Genomic DNA, 21924 nt, shown 5'->3' with positions numbered 1-21924 from the left:
TTCAGTGCAAATTGATAAGCGTGCATTATTTCCGGCCATTTAAAAATTAATTTTGCTGCCGCATTCTAGATTAATTGCTAAGGTTTGATAGAACTGCCTGGAAGACCTGCCAAGAGAGTATTGCAGTTCTGTCTTGGCAAGGTTGAGTTGAAGGTGTTGGTCCTTCGTCCAGTAAGAAATGTCTGTTATGTCTGACAAGCTGAGATGCGAGCAGCTATTGTGGGATCGTCAGGATGGAATAAGAGGTAGAGCTGAGTGTCATCAGCATAGAAGTGATATTAAAACCCATGTTTCTGAGTGATTCCATGTAGACAGAGAAGAGAAGTGGTGCTCGAACTGAGCTCTGAGGCACCCCAGTAGTTAGATGTTGTGACTTGAACACCTCACCTCTCCAAGATACTTTAAAAGACCTATCTGAGAGTTAAATCTCAAACCACCGGAGTGTGCTTCCTGAGATTCCCTTTGCCAATATGGTTGACAGAAGAGTATGGAGGTTAACTATGTTAAAAGCAGCGGACATATCCAGCAAGATATCCAGCAAGTCACTCTTGACAGTCTTAGGGCTTCAACAACTGAGAGCAAGGCAGTCTCTGTCGAATTTCCACTCCTAAAGCCAGATTGGTTGCTGTTCAGAAGGTTGTTCTGTGTGAGAAAGGCAGAGACTTGGTTGAATAAAGCTTGTTCAAGTGTTTTTGCAATGAAAGGAAGAAGGGAAACTGGTCTGTAGTTCTCTAAAAGAGATGGGTTGAGGTTGGGTTTCTTAAATAGTGGGGCTATAGAAGCTTGTCTAAATGCTGAGGGAAAAACACCAGTGTGAAGGGATGTGTATATGTTGTGAGTGAGCAAAGGTACAACTGCAGGAGAAATGGCTTGAAGGAGATGAGATGGAATAGGATCAAGCGGGCAAGTAGTAGGGTGATTAGAAAGGATGAGTTTGGAGACTTCTGCCTCTGAGATTGAAGAGAAGGATGTGAATGAGTGTATGTTTGCTGGTACTTTGTGATTGACAGATTGTGGCGTGGAAAATTGTGAACGGATGTTTTTAATTTGAATAATGAGGAACGTGGCAAAGTCGTCAGCTGTTAGAGTTGATGAAGGGGGGGGGGGGGGCAGAGAAGGGAGGAAAATGTTTTACAGAGCACACGAGAGTTATATGAATTGTTATAACAGAATGTCATTTTAGCAGTGGAGACATTAGCAGAGAAGGAAGAAAGTGACTGGTCTGGGGCAGACAGTGTCTAAACAAGATGTAAGAGAGAAGTAAAAAGTATCAGTAGCACTGTTAGCATCAAGAGATGATAACTGTTTATGGGAGGAAGCGAAGATGAAACCATAGCATATAGCCAGAAGGATGTGAGTGACCATAGGTTACATCGAAAAATGCCATGTAGAGGGGTGTGTGTTGTGTCAGGAACCATGCTGAGGTTAAGAGTGAGGAGGAAGTGATCCGAGGTGTGCAGTGGAGTAACCAGTACATGATCAGTGGAGCAGTGTCGTGTGGAATTAACCTCCAGTTGGTTGCCTGATTTGTGAGTAGCCATATTAACAATCTCTTGAAATCAAAAGAGGCAAGCAGAGTGTGGATGTCTTAATATAATCGATGGACTATGAAATTCAGATGTGTACTAATCATCAATACTCCACTCATCTATTTAATAAAATCATATTAATATTTTATTTACATTTTAAATAAAATCAACAGGTTTTCCTTGATTAAGCAGTAACGAAACCTGCATGAATATGGTTACATGGTATTATATATAGAATAAAATTGTCCAGTAGTGACTGAGGTGGTTTCTCTTATGTAAACCTGAAAGTTTGATAACCATAGGCCATTGATAAACATAGATAATAAAAGCAAGTTAATGTTTTCACCATCTTTAAATAAAAAAGAAACCAAGCCAATATACTGCAATATGCTAGATGTATTCACATATGTCATATACACACTGTACAATTGATTTGAAATAATTTAATTTCCCCAATTTCTAACTACTTAAAAAACAAACAAACAAAAAAAAAAAACTCAAAGCTGGACATTAGGGAGTGTCCAGTAAATTCTGTCTGTGACATACAATCATATATTATATAGAGCACCAAAATGTGCAATAATGCAATACAGACACATTCTATAATGGACTAAAAGAAATGGACTAGAAGCCCTTTTCGATTCAAGTTAAAACTACTGGTTCACTACATTATATTGCTTGACACATCTTGTATATGGTCGACACCACTTTATTCCATAAAACCCACCAAATTTATGTACAGCCTAAAAGCCGAATCAATGGGATGCTAGCTGGAACTTTGGGAAATAATTTTGGGGAAATCTAAAATACAAGGTAAAAGAACAAGAATTGTGTCATAAACATATGATGATAGTCTCTTCCCGAACAGCAGTTACAGATGTGTTATAATATGACCACATATATATCAAGTAATCAGACTTTTCTGGGAGGAAAAAACAACACTGTCAAGGCACAACATAAATCTGATTACATTCTATTATATTGAGGATGTATTGATCTGGATACAGACGAATAATGGCAGTAATAAATCTGGACATCACGATGCCCAAATAAACTTCAATATCCATGTAATATACATTGGACCAGATACACGTCTTATAAAATGTTTTTTTTTTTTTTTTTTTTTACACATGCACAGATATTCATAGATATTACTGGACTCTGCACGAATACTGCAAGAAATATGTGATGTATACAAAACAAAACACACAAAAAAAAATCCTCCAAGCTGCACGCAGCAACAATGCAAGCCACCGATGAGTCACTGCACGCGCTACAAATGTTTTCACACTGCTGTGCTTAACCTTGAGAGAAAATCAGGGACATTTTAAATTAAAAGAGTGCAAGTCTTGTCCTTAGTGTGTGCAAAAACATTACAGATATGGAAAACACTTGTCAGAACCATTGCATTGCTTTATCTTGTATGAAGGTCCCCTCTCTTTCCGTTTCAGTTCGCAATGGCATCCCAAACCTATCTTTAGCCGCGCTGTAGCCCTCTAGTGGCTGAAAGCAAGAACCAATGTGCAGCCGGTGCCAGAGAAGAGCCGGCTGCCGCAGGGAGCCAGTCTGTTAGTCTCCCAGCAGGAAGCAATGGCGAAGAGACCGGAAGAGAGAGCCTCGAGATAGTAGCTGTCCAGAACCCCCACAACCAGGCACCGCCTCAGGGCCGATGAAACCTGCCACAAAACAGAGAGAGCAGACGCTAGTTTAGCAGCGATGCCAGCAGACGGGACGCAGAACAGATCTGAGCAATATTTAGAGGAAACGAGGCAGTGGAAAGAGCAGCTGATGGCATCTTTTTTTTTTTTTTTTTTTATCACTGGCAAGTTTATTATCATGCCACTTGACAGATAAAGAAGGGTCCCAGATACATACTGACAGATGGCTAATACATAAGAGATGCAAAGTAATTGCACTTTGACTATGCATTTACAGCAGTTTGACCCATTCAAGGAGATCTGCAGAACGACAGATGATAGACACGAGACAATCGGCCAATCATAGAGGCACCACCTCCCACCATGTGACTTTTCGCTGGATTTCAGGATTACTCCCCTCATGTTCACAACATACTGTAGGACTTCAAGAATATTTACTGTGGGAACGGGCAATTTCTGCCTTGACCGACTGACAAAGTCGTATTGAAAAATGAACTGCAGTGGACTGCAGGTCAACGAAAGGCTAATGTTCAGTTATTATGGAAATAAAACATTATACTGACTGAAGACCTTCTGTAATGTCTATTCAGTGCTTTACTCGTCTCCCACTAAGGTTTAAATTCATCCTCCTCTGATCCGGCCGCTAGCACACAAACGTACCTGGTAAACCGTTTGCTTTCTTCATGGACTTCCATTTCTTTGCTTTTAAATTCATTAAGCTCTTTACGTATAGCAGCCTGTGGCAAGAGAAAAAGAGAGGCCATTAGTGACAAAGACAACTGAGATTTTGTAAAATTAAACGCTTTCGGAAACAAACTATTTTTTATAATACACTACCCATTTAAAAGATTATGATCAGTAAGAAATGTCTAAATGTTAAAGATATGTAATTTATTCCTTTGATGGCAAAGCTAAATTTTCAGCAGCCATTATTCCAGTCTTCAGAGTCTCACAATCCTTTTAGCAATCATTCTAATACGCCAGTTTGGTGCTTATGAAACATTTCTTATTTTTTTATCAATGTTGAATGTTTTGACGAAAGCCTGATACATTTTTTTGCAGTGTTCTTTATTGAATATTAAGTTAAAAAGAGCAGCATTTATTTGAAATATATTTATTCATAATTATAGCACATCACTAAAACAGCACTCTTCATTTTCATGTATTCGAGCTGTTGTTTATTACCATATTGTAATGCATAAGTCACAGGCCCAGTAGGTGGCATCTGTGACCATACAAAAGTAATACACTTATTTTACTGATAACACTGTCCAGATTTACTCTTCTCCAAATTATACAAGAGAAACACTTACAGAGTTTATAGGTAAAAATATAGATAATGACTCTTTAACCTGTTTATTTATTATAAATCATAAAGGAATGGTTGTATAGAATGAAAATGTGTCTTTGGAGCAAATAACTTTTGTCCAGAAAACAATACCAGAGCCTGTCAAAGTGCCAAAAAAAGTCTTATAAAAACACTATTAATCCATATGATTTCCTGTGTTCAACAGGTTTAGAATTGTATGAGGGCAAATATTTACAGAGTTTTTCATTTTTTGGTTAGACTGAACTACTATTTTGGGAGAACCATTAAAGCACATGTGCTCTGGAATATCTAAAATGATCTACAGTATATGAGATCTTTTAATTTACAGTAAAAGAGCGATTTGCATTAGTTTATGATTCCCAATGTCTTTTAAAACAGAATTACATATATATAAAAAAAACTGAATATATATATTACAAAAATAAAATACACACAAACACACACTTTCAACAGTTGGCATGGTGTATGTGCATGTGTGGCATTTGTGAGGTGCATCTTCAGAGTTCTCTATAGCACAGCATGCACAGTAAGAGAAGAGTGCCTTACTTTGTCTGCAGGGGTTAACCTGGTCCAGGGCTTGTCAGCACGGCGATCATAGTCTTTTGCTTCTGTGACCTCTACATATTCATTGAAGCGCAAAATTCTACGGGCCACCAGCTCTGCAACTGTGGGCCGGACGCTGAGCTAGAAACACAGAGCAATTCCTCAAGTCACCTTTTAATGTGAGTGCAGTCACCTTTAAAAGGAGTTAAACGTGTTCCTTCTAGCCTAAGTAATAGCATATGTACAGTAAGTGAAACGATGAATGTCAAACAATTTCTTCTTTGATAATGAAGCAGGTTGGATGTGACTGAATGGAAAAACAGTGTCCATTATTGCAGTTTCAGCTAGAACAGGTCAGTTTTGAGAAAATCTCTGTAACTATTGAACCATTTTATAGATCTGGTCTATCTGATAACATCCTCTGGCCTAATTCTCTCCATAATATAGAACATACTTGCACATCAGGAATAAAAAACTCCTTTACATTCCCCACTACACCTCACCCACTGTAATTAGGAGTTAGCAAGTGGGTTACAGACATAACCAAGTTAACTCTTTAATCTAATTTCACAATAGCAGAGGAACGTCATAAAATAATTAAATTCAACTACATCTCCAAAATGTCAATTAGTCTCTATTGAGTGAGCTGCTAGTCTCTTTGCACACATTTGATATTTTATTTGACTTCCTTGTAAGGCCAGCAGATGGCACAATGCCCCACAATCCACTATTTTCCACTAGATGATGTCACAGCGATAATTTTGATTCATTATGATTCATAACTTCTTGCAGCATTATGCTCAAGTAACAGGTTATGGGTTATTAGAAATTGGAGCAATAAATTAAATTGACACCTGTAATGTTTTAATATCTGACATTTCTCACTTCTATGGAAGCCCATTTTTGCCACATAAGAAAAAAATCATGCTTAGAGGAAACAGAATTATCACACAAGAAGTTAAAATTATGAGATACTTAGTCAGTTATGACAGAAAATTGTCCATTATTTTAGAATTATGACAATTTTAACTGATGTCATAATCGTGATTTACCAAAGCTATTTTTCCTTATGTTATTAATAATGATGATAATCTGACTGTCTAGTGGACTGCAGAAGGTTGTACCTTTCGGGATAGCCTTCTTTTAATCTCCTGCTTGGCCTCTTGTTCTTCATCCTCATTTTTCTCTAAAGGGATACAAGAAAGATTTTTGTTATCAATGTGCAGTTTTATCCTATCAAATGACCAATATTTGCTTTAAAATTCAAACACATCAAGTGACAATTATGTACCTACTTTTATTTTTCCATCTATAAGAAAACCTAAAAATTCGAATCAATATTACGCTTCTTCGGATATCTTCACTTATCGATATCTTATTTAATAATGTACCTCAGGTCAGGAAACTAAAATAATTACTTGTTTATTATATATCATAACTCTAAATTTGGGACATATTTTCTGTGAAGATCAGTTATCTCTCAGGTAAGCAGCGAGCTTTAGGCAACTCTTTGTTGAATTGCTTACACCTTCCTATCTGTCAGAATATAGCTTACAGCTTGTGAGAGCAGAGCTCCTCCATCACATTCCTAGGCTTCATCAGTCATATCACATAAAACCAAGGCAACAGAAAAGGCAGAACGACAGGAATTGAGACATATAGCGATGCCTGTGACTCAGTGAACGTCTCTCCAACATCAGAGGCAGCAATAAGCAAGAACAAACATTAAAGCCCTGGGCATCCAAAACAAAGCAACTGTCTACAGACTATGTAAATGAGATTGCGACAGAGGAGACATACGTTTCAGAATATTTCTCTGTTCAAGCTCTTCTGTGGTGGGCCTTTGGCTCAGCCGTCTATGGGAGGAGAAAACAAGAATCAGTCAGGGGAAACCACAAAGACTATTAATGAATCTATAGACTGTGTTTTGTAGTGGAAAAAAAAACAGGCCCTGTTTATACTTCTCAAAAATCTCAAGATTACCGGAAACAAAAATTCAATCAGGTGTATCCAAACTTTTGACTGACAGTATATTATTGATTTTAATAAATGGACAATGTTAGCGTGCAAAACATATTAGCAATACAGAACAGCAGAGTTGAATGTACCTCACTAGTTTACAGCCAATCTGCTGCCATAGCTCCTGTCGCTCCGTCTCTGAGGTCCGTGGGAGAATGTTCTTCTCTTCTAGCTCCTTCTTGCTGGGCCTGTTACCAAGTTTGATGGCAAGTGTGTCCTTGCGGCGAATTTTGTTGGCAAGTGAGCCTACAAACAAAAATTGCATGATATATTGGTACCATGTATTGGTTATTAGCCAATATTAGAGCCCTTTTTAAAGTATCATTACAGCTTGATGGATATTTATTTGTATATAATGGCTGAGTTTGTGACGTTTAATTGTAATTGATGGTTGATGATAGCAAATGTAATCTAAATATAAAAATGACACTTACTTAAAGGAATAGTACATCCAAAAATGAAATTTACTCACCCTTGTGTCTTTCTAAACCTGTATAAGAGTCTTTCTTATGTTGAACACAAAAGAAGACATTTTGAAGAGTTCTGAAGAACCAAATTTGTTGGTCCCCTTTGACTTTCATAAGTAGGGATGATGAAATACTATGGACCCTCAACTCCTTGATTACCAGCATTCTTTAAAAATTACCTTCTAAATTTAATTAATTTAGAATAAGGGATAAACTATCCCTTTAAATTTAATGAAAAAAAATATGTGAGACTATAAATGCATTTTTTTTCTACCAAATTTTACAATCTCAATTTTTTAAATGTAAATTATAATGTTGTGATGCCTAATTCAGTTGCAGCATTTTAATCTTAAAGTTTTATGTGTGTGTTTTATTTTTCAGTTATTTAGACAAAATGGTAGATATTTCAATATATCCCATTCATTAGTTATCTGCCATTATATGATAATTATTATTGGCTTATATGCTCTGGACAGTTCCAGTGCAACCCTAGAAAAAAAAAAAAAAAAAAAACTTATTTGTATTCTGACACCAGTGAAGCATCTTCACATCAGTGTGGAAAGAACAGAAAACGAGAAACAGGCGTCAGTCTTTGCAGGAATGTATTGTGCATAATGCACTAGCAGCAGAGACTGCATGGTAACCGGTGTGTCAGAAAGCAAAGCTGACTCGACACAGCGTGTTTTTCCAGTTTGACAAACTAAAGGCTTGTAGCTTCAAAGAATTTTGGCAAAGCTGTGATCCAAGAGAAAATTCTAAACAGCAGATACCAAGAATGAAACCTCTTGGAAATATATCAATCTTTACTGTAGTCTCATTTATACATAAACATTAGGCTGAAGACACACCTCTACTAGAATACTCTAAAGTCATATGCAGAAAAGCAGCATACTTAAGGCCTTTCAGTTAGAAAACTGAGCTCAGGTGTCTTTTTAAATGCCTTAAGTGAAAGAACATAAACAGAAAAATAAAGGGGTTGGGATCTAAAACACAAACCAGACTTTGAACACATACTAGTGGTATACTCATCCTCCTCATCCTCCTCTTCATCATCCTTGTAGAGTATAGGTCCATCTGAATCAGAGTCGTTGGCCTGGTTTTCTCGAACGGAGTCAGGAATAATAGTCACGTCTGGATTTTCCACATTTACAGTTTGTTGTCTCTCTCCCTCATCAGTCCCAACAGTCCTACAAAAGGCAAAGCAAAATAGTCTTTTAGTCTAGCTAAAACATTCATTGGGATGAGCAGATATTATAATCAGTTTACATAATCAAATAAGGGAAAGAGGTTAACTTATTCAAGACATTAAATGGATCATGAATCATTTCCTGGAGTTCTATTTAGAATTTGAGTAAAGTTTTTCTGTGCCAAAAGTCATAATTTAGTTTATGACCATTTTCTACCCTCTCTTTAACTCTTTGAGATAAATTGGCTGCTGTGCCTTTAAGAAACTTCACTTCAGTCACTTCATATGTGAGGTGAGCAACAGAGTTTTTTTTTTTTTTTTTTTACTACACACTGTAAGTAGCACAAGTTTGACATTGTCCAACATACACCCTGATTCATCATCATGTAAGCCCTTCAGTGAGGTGTTTTGCTGTAAAGCTGTAGGTCTAGCTAAGAAGTTGATTATACACATAATCATGTGATAATGTACTAGACAACGCACTAGTGTATATTACTACAACTTTTTCATTAGCCACATTTCCTGTCACGCAAGTTACAAGATCAAGGTCTATTTGATGTGTCATCAAAAATTTATTGCAAAACCATTTTGGAAAACTATGAATAAACAGTAAAACTGAAAAAAGAACAATTCTTTACGTAGCAGAAACAATTACACTACTGGCCAAAAGTTCAGGGTGTCAGTATGGGTGTTTTTCAAAAGAAATTATTATTTTTATTCAGCAATGGCATTAGCAACAGTAAATACTTTAACATTTTTATTAAAAAAGTATTTTAAATAAACGCTGTTCTTTTGAACTTTCAATTCATCAAAGATCACTGAACAAAGTATGGTTTCTACAAAAGGAAAAAATATTATATATATCTTTATTTTTTGATAATAGCAGCCAATGAGCATATCTGAATAATTTCTGAAGGTTCATGTAACACTGAAGGCTAGTAATGATGCTGAAAATTCAGCAGTGTCCTCACAGGAACAAAATACATTTGAAAATATATACAAATATTCTTGATCAAATAAAAGTAGTCTTGACCCCATACTTTTGAACAGTAGTGCACATTGTTGTGCAAGTTTACCCCGATCTATCAGACATTTGATTGGAGCATGACATTTGATTAGACATTTGACAGAGCAGGACTCAACAGCAACAATAGTTTTACCTGTAGGGGAAATATAGAGTAAGCACACACGGCACACAGAATGTGTTATATAATCTAAATCAACAGCACAACAGAGGAAATACAGAATTTGCAAGGTGATACTAAACATTCACATGAAAAATGAAAACATGTAAACTGACCTCTGTGTCTGTTCTACCACTGCGCTCTCTTTCTCCGTTTCACTCTCTGTGCTCACAGGCTGTCCTAAAGTGTCTGAACAAAGTCCATTGGAAGATCCAGAGAAGGATGTTTCCTCTGTGGTTTGGTTAACATAGGGTTGCTTTTTGTCCTTCTTTGCAGACAACTCCGAAAGATGACTGGCACCCTTCCCATTCTGAGACGTCTCCTCAGCCTTCTCAATACTGGACGTCACTTCTTTTTTCTTTCTGTCCTTTTTAGAAGAGCTTTCCGTGGTCTCAGATGAGGGTTTGGAAGGGGGCCGTGGTGACCTGGAAGGTTCGGTTTTCTTGGCAGACTTGGGTTGCGCTTCTAAGCTGTTGTTCTTTGGGGTCTTGGAGCTGGTCAATGAAGAAGACTGTCCTGAGGCCTGAGAGGAACTCTTGGATGTGCCTGCAGTTTTTTTAGGATTTGAAGGTTTAGCTGCGAAGAAATTGAAGGGAATAAGAGATCTTAAATGATGAGTTTAAGGACACATCGACAACAATGATGGCATTTTAAATGTTTTTTTTTTTTTTTTGTAATAATAAAACCTGTATATTCAGAGATAATTAGAGAACTAAAATATAAAAATATAAAAAGGTTCATGTTCACATGCAGGGTCACTGATAAAAACAAACTTCCTATGTGAAGGTCACTGCTGTCCAAATATATGAGTTTAGTTTAACATTCACAAGAGCCAGGAAGTACAAAACTATAAAACACAATAAAAATATATATATAAAAAAACTTTTTATTATTATTTTAATAAATAAATGCTTTATCAGTTAAAAGAGGAAGCTTTCAAGCCCCACCAATGATGAGCCGCACCAGAGACACGCAATGAATAGTTAAAAGGACAAAGGAATAGCACAAACAATAAGCCCATTTATAGACTATTACATGAGTGTGATTACATGCTGAACATGCACAAAGTCCCAGTTACATGCAAAATGCAACACATTTATTGTACCATTATATTCAGACAAAGGCAAACATCAATAAAAGATTATAATGTGTTTAACCAATGAGACAGCACACATGTAATGCAAGCACAAAAACAACACATGAAAGCCATACTGGGACACAAATGAGTCAGGATGTCACTTTTGTACAGAACTGGATACAAATCCCTAGATAGTTAAATCATATAACAAAAAAAAGCTGTCTAGCAAACTATGCATTTCCCTTTCACAAATAACGCATATAGATCCTTTTCGAAATATTCCTCAATAGACCAAGTTGGTGATACCAGTCAGGGGGAAAGAGACGCAAACAGGAGCCCTTCATGCAGATCTTGTTCACCGCGCATGCAAACATGATGCTCTGTTCACATCACTGACGCGTGTACTTACCATTGCCACGAGCGGCAGTTCGTGTGGTTTGTTTGGGTGGAGGAGCGGAGACCTGTTTATTGGTGCTCTTGGTTACCTTTTTACCCCCTGCTTGGCCCACTTTCTTCACGCCTGTGCTTGTGGTCTCACTGGAGGGTTTTTGGGGTGTGGCCTGATGTTTTTTGGTAGGGGTTTTTGGAGGGGCTGACTCACTGGCCTGGGGGCTGTCATTCCTCTCTACAGGAGCAGAGAGGAGCAGAGCACCCTAAATACTAAGAAGACCCTCACAACAAAGCTCTGATCACGTGAGCACTAAAGAAGTGACACTAAACAGCCTACAGTATTGTTATACATCATGACATAACTATTCAGCAAGGATGCACTAAATTGATCTGAAGTGACAATGAAAAAATTTATCATGCTATAAAGGTTTATTTCTCAAATAAATGCTGTTTTGAACTTCATTTAAAAGAATCCTGAAAAATGAAGGTTTCAACCAAATAAATATTAAGCAGCACATCTGTTTTCAACATTGATAATAATAAGAAATATTTATTGAGCAGCAAATCAGCATATTAGAATGATTTCTGAATGATCACGCGACACTGAAGACTAGAGTAATGGCTGCTGAAAAATACATTTTAAAATTTAGTAAAATAGGAAACAGTAGTTTGTATTGCATTTCACCAAATTAGCAGTTGCAATAAATTACACTTAAAAACAGAAAACAAATTTTTATTATAATTTTTGCACAAAATTATAGTTTTTACTGTACATTTTTATCAAATAAATGCAGCCTTGGTGAGAATTCTTTCAAATCCTTAAACGGGTATTTGTAGGGACAGCAGAAACGCCTCAAGTGGTGTAATGCTTTAGTGAATCCATTGCCAAAGGCCTCTCCAAGATTAGCCCCACGAAGAGTAAAATATACTCAATTGTGGGAGAAAAAGTGGTGGAAACAATTACAGAATTGTTGTAGAACATTAAAGGGTTTTGACGTTGCCATTGCGCATCTTATGACTGTAGCCACAAATTCTGCCCACAGCTCTGATAAAAATAAAAATAAAAATCCAAAATGATGTCAGTCTAAATGACATAATGCCCATTACCTAAATGGATGTAGATGTTATTTATAAAAATGCTTTTAATAACTTGAACCAAATCTATAGACAACTCAGTGAATAAAAACAAACACACTCTGGAAATAACCATCTCAGGAAATGTCCTTGCTCTACAAATAACTTCATTTGTAAAGTTTATTAAAAACTTGACCACATCTGCATCTCATTGAGCACTGCTCAAACTACCTCTAGACAAACACCTACTACTATAATCTTAGCGCCAGTCTTTCTCAGTACAAGTGTTGATGTAACTAATGTTCAGCCACAATGATATGAAATGATAAAGATGGTGTGATGTGCAGAAATTACACTGAAAGAGCTATTTTAATACGGATCACTGTTGTGAAGAAACTTAAAGATCACAACGTGAGCATGCCACAAAACCAATGAAAGGACCCTCCAGTTAGACTGAATGATTTAACTTATTAGTGGCATGAGCTTAAAACATCAAAAGATACAGATGAATAGTAATACGGTTAAACTCACGTTGAAGATTCAGCATCTTTATTTTGTGAGACTAAACAGAAAACAGTACCTTCTGGGTCCTCTGCCACTGCTGCCAAGTCTGGTTTCTCTTCGGAGACCAGTTCTGTAGTTTCAATGTCTACTTTGACCTTTTCAGTAACTCCACTGGGCACTGCATGACCATTCAAGGTCTCTGTGTTCAAAGAATCATCTAAAAGATAGGCAAACATAACTCAGTCATCATGAAAGCAAGACTAAATTCCTGCTATTCAGTAAAAACACTATTTTGTTTGCATTAATATTCAAGTAATTCCCCGGATGTTCTTATAAAAAGCTCTGGTTTCCTCACAGAAGACTGAGAGCTCAACAGAAGCCCAAATACCACTAATAAAAGTATTACTGAAAATCTTTACTCCGAGCCTGAAGATTGGGAGGGATTCTATTGTTCTCACAAAGTCTGTGTCATTTTCAAAATGCTGGATATGAACAGTAAGTCCAGGAAGTGTTTAGCTTTTATTATATGGACATCATAAATCAAAGCCATTGAAATGGAAAACATTCCTGGGTGGTAGATCAAATTAGTTTTCTTTATTGCCAAGGCACCCTATGAATATCAGTTATTTATGTAGCGGTAACTGTGGCTACAGACATTGAGAAAAGTTCTAATGAGTCAGTCTTCTACAGTAGGTGGTGGTATCACAGTGGTTAAAGATTTGAGATTGCATCCGATAACCCACCAGCACCACTTTATACATGAAGAACACAGAATATTCCTCCATAAAACCCCATTGAAACATGGGTTGCTTCAGGAAACCATACTTATAGTGTACTATAAACCAACAATAAATAATCAAATAGTTTTTTCTAGAGGCTAGAGAACTTTATTTAAAATCTCACCTTGGTCTGGAATAAGGACACCTTTTCTTATGAGTTCTTCTCGAGTTTGCCTGGTGGATATTTTCCTCTCCAGAACTAAGATGAAGAAGGAGACAGTTTGTTATATTTAGGCTACTTTATGGTTACAGAGTTCAGTGAAAGTGCAGGCTGCAGCCAGCTGTAATGTGTGTAATAAATTTTATGATACATCCAACAATCACCAACTGAATGTCATACTGGATGATGTAACTTTCATTAAATTGTGAGGGAGCATCATGAAAAGCCAAGAGGGTATGACTGAAAGACTGCACTCTGAATATACATAGTTGGACGTGTTTTTCTAAGCATTAACCTTCAAGCAAACTGCTTTTAATAAATAGGGGATGTACCTTTTGAGAGGTCCTGGAACTTATCACTGGTTCTCTTCTTTCTCCATTTCCAAGGTTTAAAGATCTTGCCCAGAGAAGAGAGCTTCCCCTTTCCTTTCAGCTGAGGAGACTGCGAGCTTCCCACCACCACATCACAGTTGGCCAGAGAAGATTTTTCCAGTCCGTCCACTAAAAGTGAATCGCAGCAAGAACATAATTTTGAATGAGCTGAATTTAAAAAAAGAAAAAAAGAAAGAAAAAAAAAACAGAGCTGACCCCTAAACAATGGAAAACTGCCAACAGGAAATACTTGTGTGAGTGAATGTTTCTGACCATAACAACACACATTAGGGCACCCTTAAGCAACAAGAACAACTAGCTGTCTCTTTCCACAAACAGCATACAAAAACAGGCTTTAGAAGAGCCCCACCTTTAGAAAACATTGACTGCAAGCCACAGCTCACTGATCAAAAGTTTGGAGGAAGATATTTATTTATTAACTGTAAAGACCTAATGTTACAAATTATTTCCATTTCAAACAAATGCTGTTCTTTTGAACTTTCTACTCAAAGAATTACAAATTAGATTTTAAAATAGAAAACAGCAGTTTTAATTGTACTTAACAATATTTGACTGTATTTTTATCAAATAAATGCAGCTTTGGTCAGCATAAGAGACTGGTAGTGTAAGAGAACCGTAATGTACTGTACATGCATGAAGAATACTGTATACAGTATATACGGCAACACTGTTACCAAAATTCTGAATGAATGGCTAACAGTGTTGAAATATATTTACAGTAAATGTAGCACGTTGGTTTTTAGTTACTGATAAACATTTTCCATAAACTAAAAAAACACCATATACTTGGATTTTTTTCTTACAATAATAGATTATTTATAATATATATCAAAAATTGGGATTTGGGAACTCTGGAAGTAAATAAAGTGATTGTAGTAGGTGTCATCTACAAGCATATGAAAATGAGTCAATGGAGACCCTTAATCCCAGAACCGATTGATTATTTTAGGTTAGATGCTCACTTAAGGTTTAAGGTTTGTGATTCAGCCCAGAACTAAACTCTCTCTCACACCACCCTTACATTATTTCTTCTTAGCTTGCAAAACGAACAGATTCTGAGTCTGACAGAGAGGTGCAGCTTTTCCAAATGAGCTACACAAAGAGATATTAAACCCGTTCATCAAACATAATCCAACAGAACAGCAGACCTAAAGTCACAGGCCCACCTTGCCAGATGAAGTGTAAAATGATCACGAGAGCATTTCCACATGCCTTAACGACATCAAAGAACTGAGAACAATAAACAAAGAGTCAGGCTCCAAAGCAGTGACACCATTTATCAGTTCAAGAAAATGCACACACACTTACATTGTTCTCTGCAGAATTGCAGTAAAGACCTGGGTCAGTGTGTGTATGGGTCATTGTCTGGCCTGGCCCGATTAAGAAATCTATAAAAATAACAGTCTTCCAAAGGACACTTTAGACTTTATTTTGTTTGTTTGTTTTTGGTATTTTCTTCCATTTATTGGAGGTCAGTGGAGTCCAATATTGTCTTGACCTCAATATTTCCTAAAATATATTCAAAGTCAGAAGCACTGTATGACAACTGCAGCATGTTTTACAAGAAAATACTATTTCAGTCTTTCTACTTCTATTTCTTAGTCATTATTTGTAAAATTCATGAGCAATTTATAAGTGAAAATAGCTTCAGAATAAATCCACCACCAAATTTTTTGTGATGCTTGGAGTTACATAAGATTGAGTAACTTCTCATTTTTCGAAAAATATCCCTTTAAATGCTCTGGAGACAGTAACTTCCTGACTCTTGCATCTCAACTATGAGATTTTATCGCTCGTTTCTGATAATACCAACAAGACACAAGCCAACTAATATACAAACAGAAAGAGAAACAAATTTAGCCGTCTTTCACTTTACATAACGGTCCTTTCTCAAAATCTCCATAGAATGACTGCTTGACATTTTCCACACATTTACAAAGTTGTAATGGTTCACTCTATTATTTATTAAATGTTTCATAGGAGCCTATAGTGGATAATCAAAAGATTATGTTGTTAAATAGCCAGACAGAATATTCTACCCTCAAGACACGCAGCAGAAGTAGGCTCAAGCTCTAAAACTATGCTCTTAAAAGTCAATATCCATACATGGTTTTTACCACTTAATGAAGTTTTGTAAATCGTCAGACATGATATTTACCTTTTCATAAAATTTTGCTTTGTAGAAAACCTTTCTTAAAAACGAATTTCGTTTTGTACAAATTTTATCTTAATTTTCATAAATGGTTCATCAACCAATTGCATGTATTTTAATAAATAAAAAGCAAATATAGCAGACAATGATAACCGTGACATGGAAGCACCAGCGCGCCGCGTTCACTTGCACTGCACTGTGAACTTGAGCGCATCTCATCGTAAATGAAACTCAGCGTAGGCCTATGCCTCATACATTAGCATTAAATATCTTTGCTGCATCCTTTCTAGAACCGACAATGGCTTTTTTTTGCGGCTCGCATCAGCAAAGCATTGCATCGCCATAGACTTCAAAACAATCAGCGGATGGCGGGCGGGTGCAGCTTTGAAATTTGCTCAAAAAACATTGGCGCGGATGATGAGTTTTGTGACAGATCTCCTTAATAAACGGAGGTCTGAAATCTCTGGCCCTTTATCGATCAGAGCGCGCGCTGACACGGAGTGAACCCGCTATCTCCAAGATCAACCAATTGACTCTACCGCAGATCCACTAACACCCCCCCCCCCCCCCCCCCCGACGGTCATGTTATGAACACATCACATTTGACTCATGTCATAACCGTCATCACCAATTCTGAAACCGGCACACCCCTAACACTGACTGAACTGCTGTGAAGTGTGTATAAAACCATTAATATTAAGACAAATTAAGATATTTTTGATGGAATTGGAGAGCTCTATGACTCTCCCAAAGACAGTAACCCAACTGTAATGTTCTCAGGTCCAGAAATGTAGTTCCCGGACATCGGTAAAATAGTCCATGTGACATCAGTGGCTCCACTTCAATCTTATGAAGCTGCGAGAATACTTTTTGTGTGCAAAGACGACAAAAATAACAATATTCAAAAACTCTTCTCCCCAGAGTTTTTGTCTTTCGCTATTTTAGAGAGTATCACAGTGCATACACATGCTTTCCCCCAAGCATAAACAATTCTAATTATGCTGATTACGTTAATGTGCATGCTTTCACACCACAAACATAAACAACGTAGATTACATTGATGGTAGAAGACAGAATTCAGAGGAGATAAATTGTTAAATAAATTAGGTTATTTTTGTTTTCGTTGCGCACGAAAAGTATTATCATAGCTTTGCAAAATGTAGCCCCTGTGACTGATTTCTTTAATATGTTTCTGGACCTGGGAACATTTCGGTTGCATTGCAGTCTATGGGAGGGTCAGACAGCTTTCAGATTTGATCAAATTAAAATTAAAATTAAATCTTAATTTGTGTTTTGAAGATGTCGTATCGGTTTAGAACAACATGAGGGTAAATAATGACAGAATTTTTATTTTGGGGTGTACTAACCCTTTAACATCCACGGAATCTTTCAATTGCACAAAAAAAAGTTTTTTTATATAAAAAAATATATTCATCATTCTACAAATGATTTTCACACTAAGAAAAAATATGGTTACTCAAAGGACTGTTCACTGAAAGGTTTGTTGGGGAGTGTTGCTATGAAAACCTTATTTTGAAACCTTTATTTTTAAGAGTGCAAGCTTCTGCAACACATCAATACACCACTTATGTGGCTGCTTAACACACATTGCTTCCAAATGCATCACGAATCATCTCTAGGAGTCCAAAATCTGACCAGCAAACAGGATATTTTTCTGTTCTTCACACTACACTGAGGGAATTCATTAGCAAACACATGTGACAGGAATGTGTAGAAGACATGTCTGTGGTCTATTCACCACCATCATGAGGATGCCACAGCGCCTCTTTACTAATCAATTCTCCCCAAGGAGCCACTGACCCTAGACTCCATTGGCCTGCCAACAGGCAGCTGGCCTCTGATTGGATTATTAAAAGAATGTGCTACCCCCAGAACTCCCAACGATGCGCACAGTCCCCGAGATCAACCTTCAGAGGATCAAGCACATTTAAAACAAAGAGGACACCGCTTTACAACGGAGCAAGAAGAATACATTTGAAGGGCAAAGATGAACAGGTGTGGACACTGCAGAATAAGAGTAGAGCTACAGTTGAAATACTGGACATGATGCCAGTTTGATTTATGCAGTTTACAGTTGCATGAAGAGTTTAAAAAAATAAAGCATTAAGACAGACATGTTATAATAGTCTCAGGATGTTTCCCTAATTGTTAAAAGTGAACTTGTGTCTTCAAGTGAACTTGTGAAAGGGGAAAAGTGTCTTAAAGTGAACCAGGGAAACCTGCCAAAAGTGACATCAGTACTTATGGTGTTCACAATATGGTGGACTCAAAAGAGAACCCAGTTCTTTTCTTTGTCCTCTTCAGCACTGCTGTGATTTTTAGATTCTCTCTTGTTCGCACAACAACTTCATAAGAACTCAGACCCCAGCTTCTTCACGGCAGTGGAATCTGGAGCAGCTGGAGTCTGACCTGGAAAATGTGAAAAATGAAGTGGACAGGGAAGGGGGTGAGGAAAAGCTGTCAGTCTCAATTGGAACTTTTTTGTTGTTGTTGTTTTTCTTTAATTCACAACAAGCCATATTTCATTAAGTTGTAGTGATTAATGTTTTTTTTCTAAAGAATTATATAATATTATACCATGGTCTGTCTGAATACTTGATTCTGATTGGCTGGCTAGAATTAAACTGTTTAATGCACAGGTCCAAGTCAGTTAAATCACTATTCTATATTAATGTGCAGTTATCATTGACAATCGCACAAGTTTACTTAGCTATCTAAATGGGGACATTACATAGACTTCTACTGTTTTCATATACAGATCGTTATAGATTTTATAAGATAATCCCAACACATACCCTAAACCAGGGATAGGCAACTCCGGTCCTGGAGGGCCACTATCCTGTCCTAAGCCTTCCCCTCACTAAGGTTAAGGGGTGGAAAAAATTTTGGTAAATTTCCGAAAACCTTCCAAAAATCCCTGGAATATTCCAAAATGAACCTTGCCGCTCACTGAAAACTTTTTATTTTTACAGTAAAAAAAAAAACCTTGGTCACTTCATTTTTATATCTGTTTTACAAATAAGGACATCCCCAAAGGGACATTTTAGGAGATTGTTTTCGTCAGGTTTGTTCACTTTTGGTTACAAAATTTCCCCAATACATTATATGGTTAAATATGTATACGCACACACACACACATCACTCACACACAGAGATTAGTGAGTGTGCTGCACACACATAGAAAAATTCAGGTGCATAGAAACTTGTTTTCAAGAGTCCCTCTAATTTTATTAATAAAACAGCTTTGATACTGAATCTTTGCATTATATTTCTTAGCAATGAGTGGGTAAAAATGGATGTACCGTATTTTCCGGCCTATTTTAGAACTGTTTTCATATATAGGGCGCACCGGATTGTAAGGCGTTTTTTAGAAAATTAAAGGCTTTTAAGTGCGCCTTATGGTATTCAAAAGTAACTAAACTCACAGCTCTATTGCTTGTAAAAAGAGATGCAAGACACAGGTCATTTACACACATGCAACTTTCACCCAAGCCTCCGGGTATACATGTTGATATGAAATGTACAGTGGACCGGGACCTCAACCTCTGGAGGTGGTTACTTGGAGGAGTCTGAGATCACTTGAGCCCCTTTCGCGCTGCCATTCCGGCAAATACACGGGTAAAGTGTTCCGGTAGTTGCTCCCGGGTCGCTAGATTGTGCACTTTCACACTGCCAGTGATGACCCGGTATATGTGCGTGCTTTCACACACAACCCGTAAAGATCCCGTAACGACACGTGACATCAGTGTGTGACGTGTAATGTACGAGTCGAAAACGTTAGGCACGCTACACTTTCACTGAAGCAAGCGAACGATCTCGGCGTCAGCGCGGAAAGTGAGGAACTAACTGATCTCTGCTTCATTACAGTTTGCACATATTTTTTCGTTGCGAACGTTGATCTTCCTTCAAAACAGCCGGTAAAAGTGTCGTGCGATAACGTGCGTCATTACTTCAACACGGCATTAGATATGGCTTTTGTTCACACAGCGCTCGTCCCGGGTCGAACCCCGCAATGTTACTAGGTCCCCGACCCGGGTTCAATGCGGGAATCAATCCCGGGACGTGGTTGCTTTCACACAGAAGGCGACCCGGCAATGTTCCGGCAATTTGACGGGTCTGACGTGCAGTGTGAAAGGGGCTTTGGAGGGGTCTGAGATCACTTGGTTTGTTCACATAGATGCGCTGAACCGCACTGAGAGCATTTGGAGGGCACAAATAAACTACATGTGAAAGTACCCTCTGATTTCAACCTAAATGGAGACTGTGAGCTTTGTTTATTCTGAGAATTGTTTAGCAAAAAAAGAAAAGAAAAGAAAGAAAAAACAAAGAACCGAGAATTTGTGTTGCAAACTCCCGTTGAACTCTTCTGTCACTGTTAAGATGGCTGTCTGCATGAAACATGCAAACATATAATATATACTGCATACCACCAAAAGTATCTAAAATATACAGAACAATTTTTACTATAACATCCAGATCCACATTATGGCAAATTTGCAGCAAATACTATCACATTTGACTTTGTACAGTTCACTGAATTGTTCACTTCCTCTTTATAAAGGGAGGCAACTGAAAATGCATGAAACATGACAAATAATCATGATAACCAGAAAACAAAAAGCCATCAGTTATTCAAACCTCCAAGGCTTCCTAAGCAGGCATGTGAGACTAAAGGGTTAAAAAGTCCACGGGAGTCATATTGCAGTGTAGCTCATATCAACATCCCTGACAGCATATTTCTTACAGAACAATCGCACATTTGACTTGCCTTATGCTTCTAAATATAAAGACAAAGCAGCTGTAGAGATCTGTGATGGCTAAAAAGACCACTCGTGCTGATAATTCGTTCACTATCTCAATGTTTTAAGTCTGTAATGCTGAAGAGTAAGTCAAACGAATTAGTGTTAAAGTTGTCAGTTACTACCATTTTAAATGTACTCTTTAACAGTGAATGTAGCCTGTTTTTTGACATCCGGTAAGTGCATAAATCCTACAGCAAATGCTAAACCTAGCTTTGTATTAAAAATTGGTTGCAGCACCGGCTAATCCCACAGCCTCAGTTCCTTATAATACCAATGAAAAAAAACAATAGGCCAATTACACTCAACACTTTGTTCCGCTATTTACATAAAGGAAATGTTTGCAATAGCCTTTCCTATAAAACGATTAAAAAACTGGACCTAAGACAAAGATGGTGCCGATTACTTCTGGATCTAATTAATAGAGAGGTATAAAATCTGTGGCCTTTCACATCCATGTCAATTTCTATACATTCCAAATAAATCTTGATTCAGTCTCATTTAAAGCATAATAAGCATGCTGTTCATGAGGACACACAAATAACATCTGATCAACCTTCCTTTAAAGGCTGGTAAACTGATAGCAACAGAAGCTTTTATATCACAGCACTCTGGCAGTAATGGAAATTATGGGGAAATGAAGGTAGCGGCTCGTGATC

General features: G+C 37.3%; 1 protein-coding gene across 6 annotated transcripts in view; it reads right to left on the bottom strand.

Moving 5' to 3' along the window:
• Positions 1 to 1907: 1907 nt before the first annotated feature.
• The window catches only part of phactr2 (phosphatase and actin regulator 2), a 34048-nt gene continuing 14031 nt past the window's right edge, over positions 1908 to 21924 (bottom strand). For 5 of the 6 annotated variants that reach the window (XM_026224001.1, XM_026224003.1, XM_026224004.1 and 2 more), the window contains 12 exons: positions 14234 to 14401; positions 13866 to 13940; positions 13039 to 13179; positions 11404 to 11619; positions 10033 to 10492; positions 8561 to 8733; positions 7169 to 7325; positions 6861 to 6916; positions 6185 to 6246; positions 5064 to 5201; positions 3848 to 3924; positions 1908 to 3205 (listed from right to left, as the gene is read on the bottom strand). In XM_026224001.1, the coding sequence (XP_026079786.1) occupies positions 3190 to 3205; positions 3848 to 3924; positions 5064 to 5201; positions 6185 to 6246; positions 6861 to 6916; positions 7169 to 7325; positions 8561 to 8733; positions 10033 to 10492; positions 11404 to 11619; positions 13039 to 13179; positions 13866 to 13940; positions 14234 to 14401 (1739 nt within the window). In that variant the 3' untranslated portion in view covers positions 1908 to 3189. The remainder of the gene's footprint in view (positions 3206 to 3847; positions 3925 to 5063; positions 5202 to 6184; positions 6247 to 6860; positions 6917 to 7168; positions 7326 to 8560; positions 8734 to 10032; positions 10493 to 11403; positions 11620 to 13038; positions 13180 to 13865; positions 13941 to 14233; positions 14402 to 21924) is intronic. The other variant, XM_026224007.1, reaches the window with a different exon arrangement.

Source organism: Carassius auratus, chromosome 38 (genome assembly GCF_003368295.1).
Source record: "Carassius auratus strain Wakin chromosome 38, ASM336829v1, whole genome shotgun sequence".
Lineage (NCBI taxonomy): Eukaryota > Metazoa > Chordata > Actinopteri > Cypriniformes > Cyprinidae > Carassius > Carassius auratus.
This window is presented reverse-complemented; position numbering and strand designations above follow the sequence as displayed.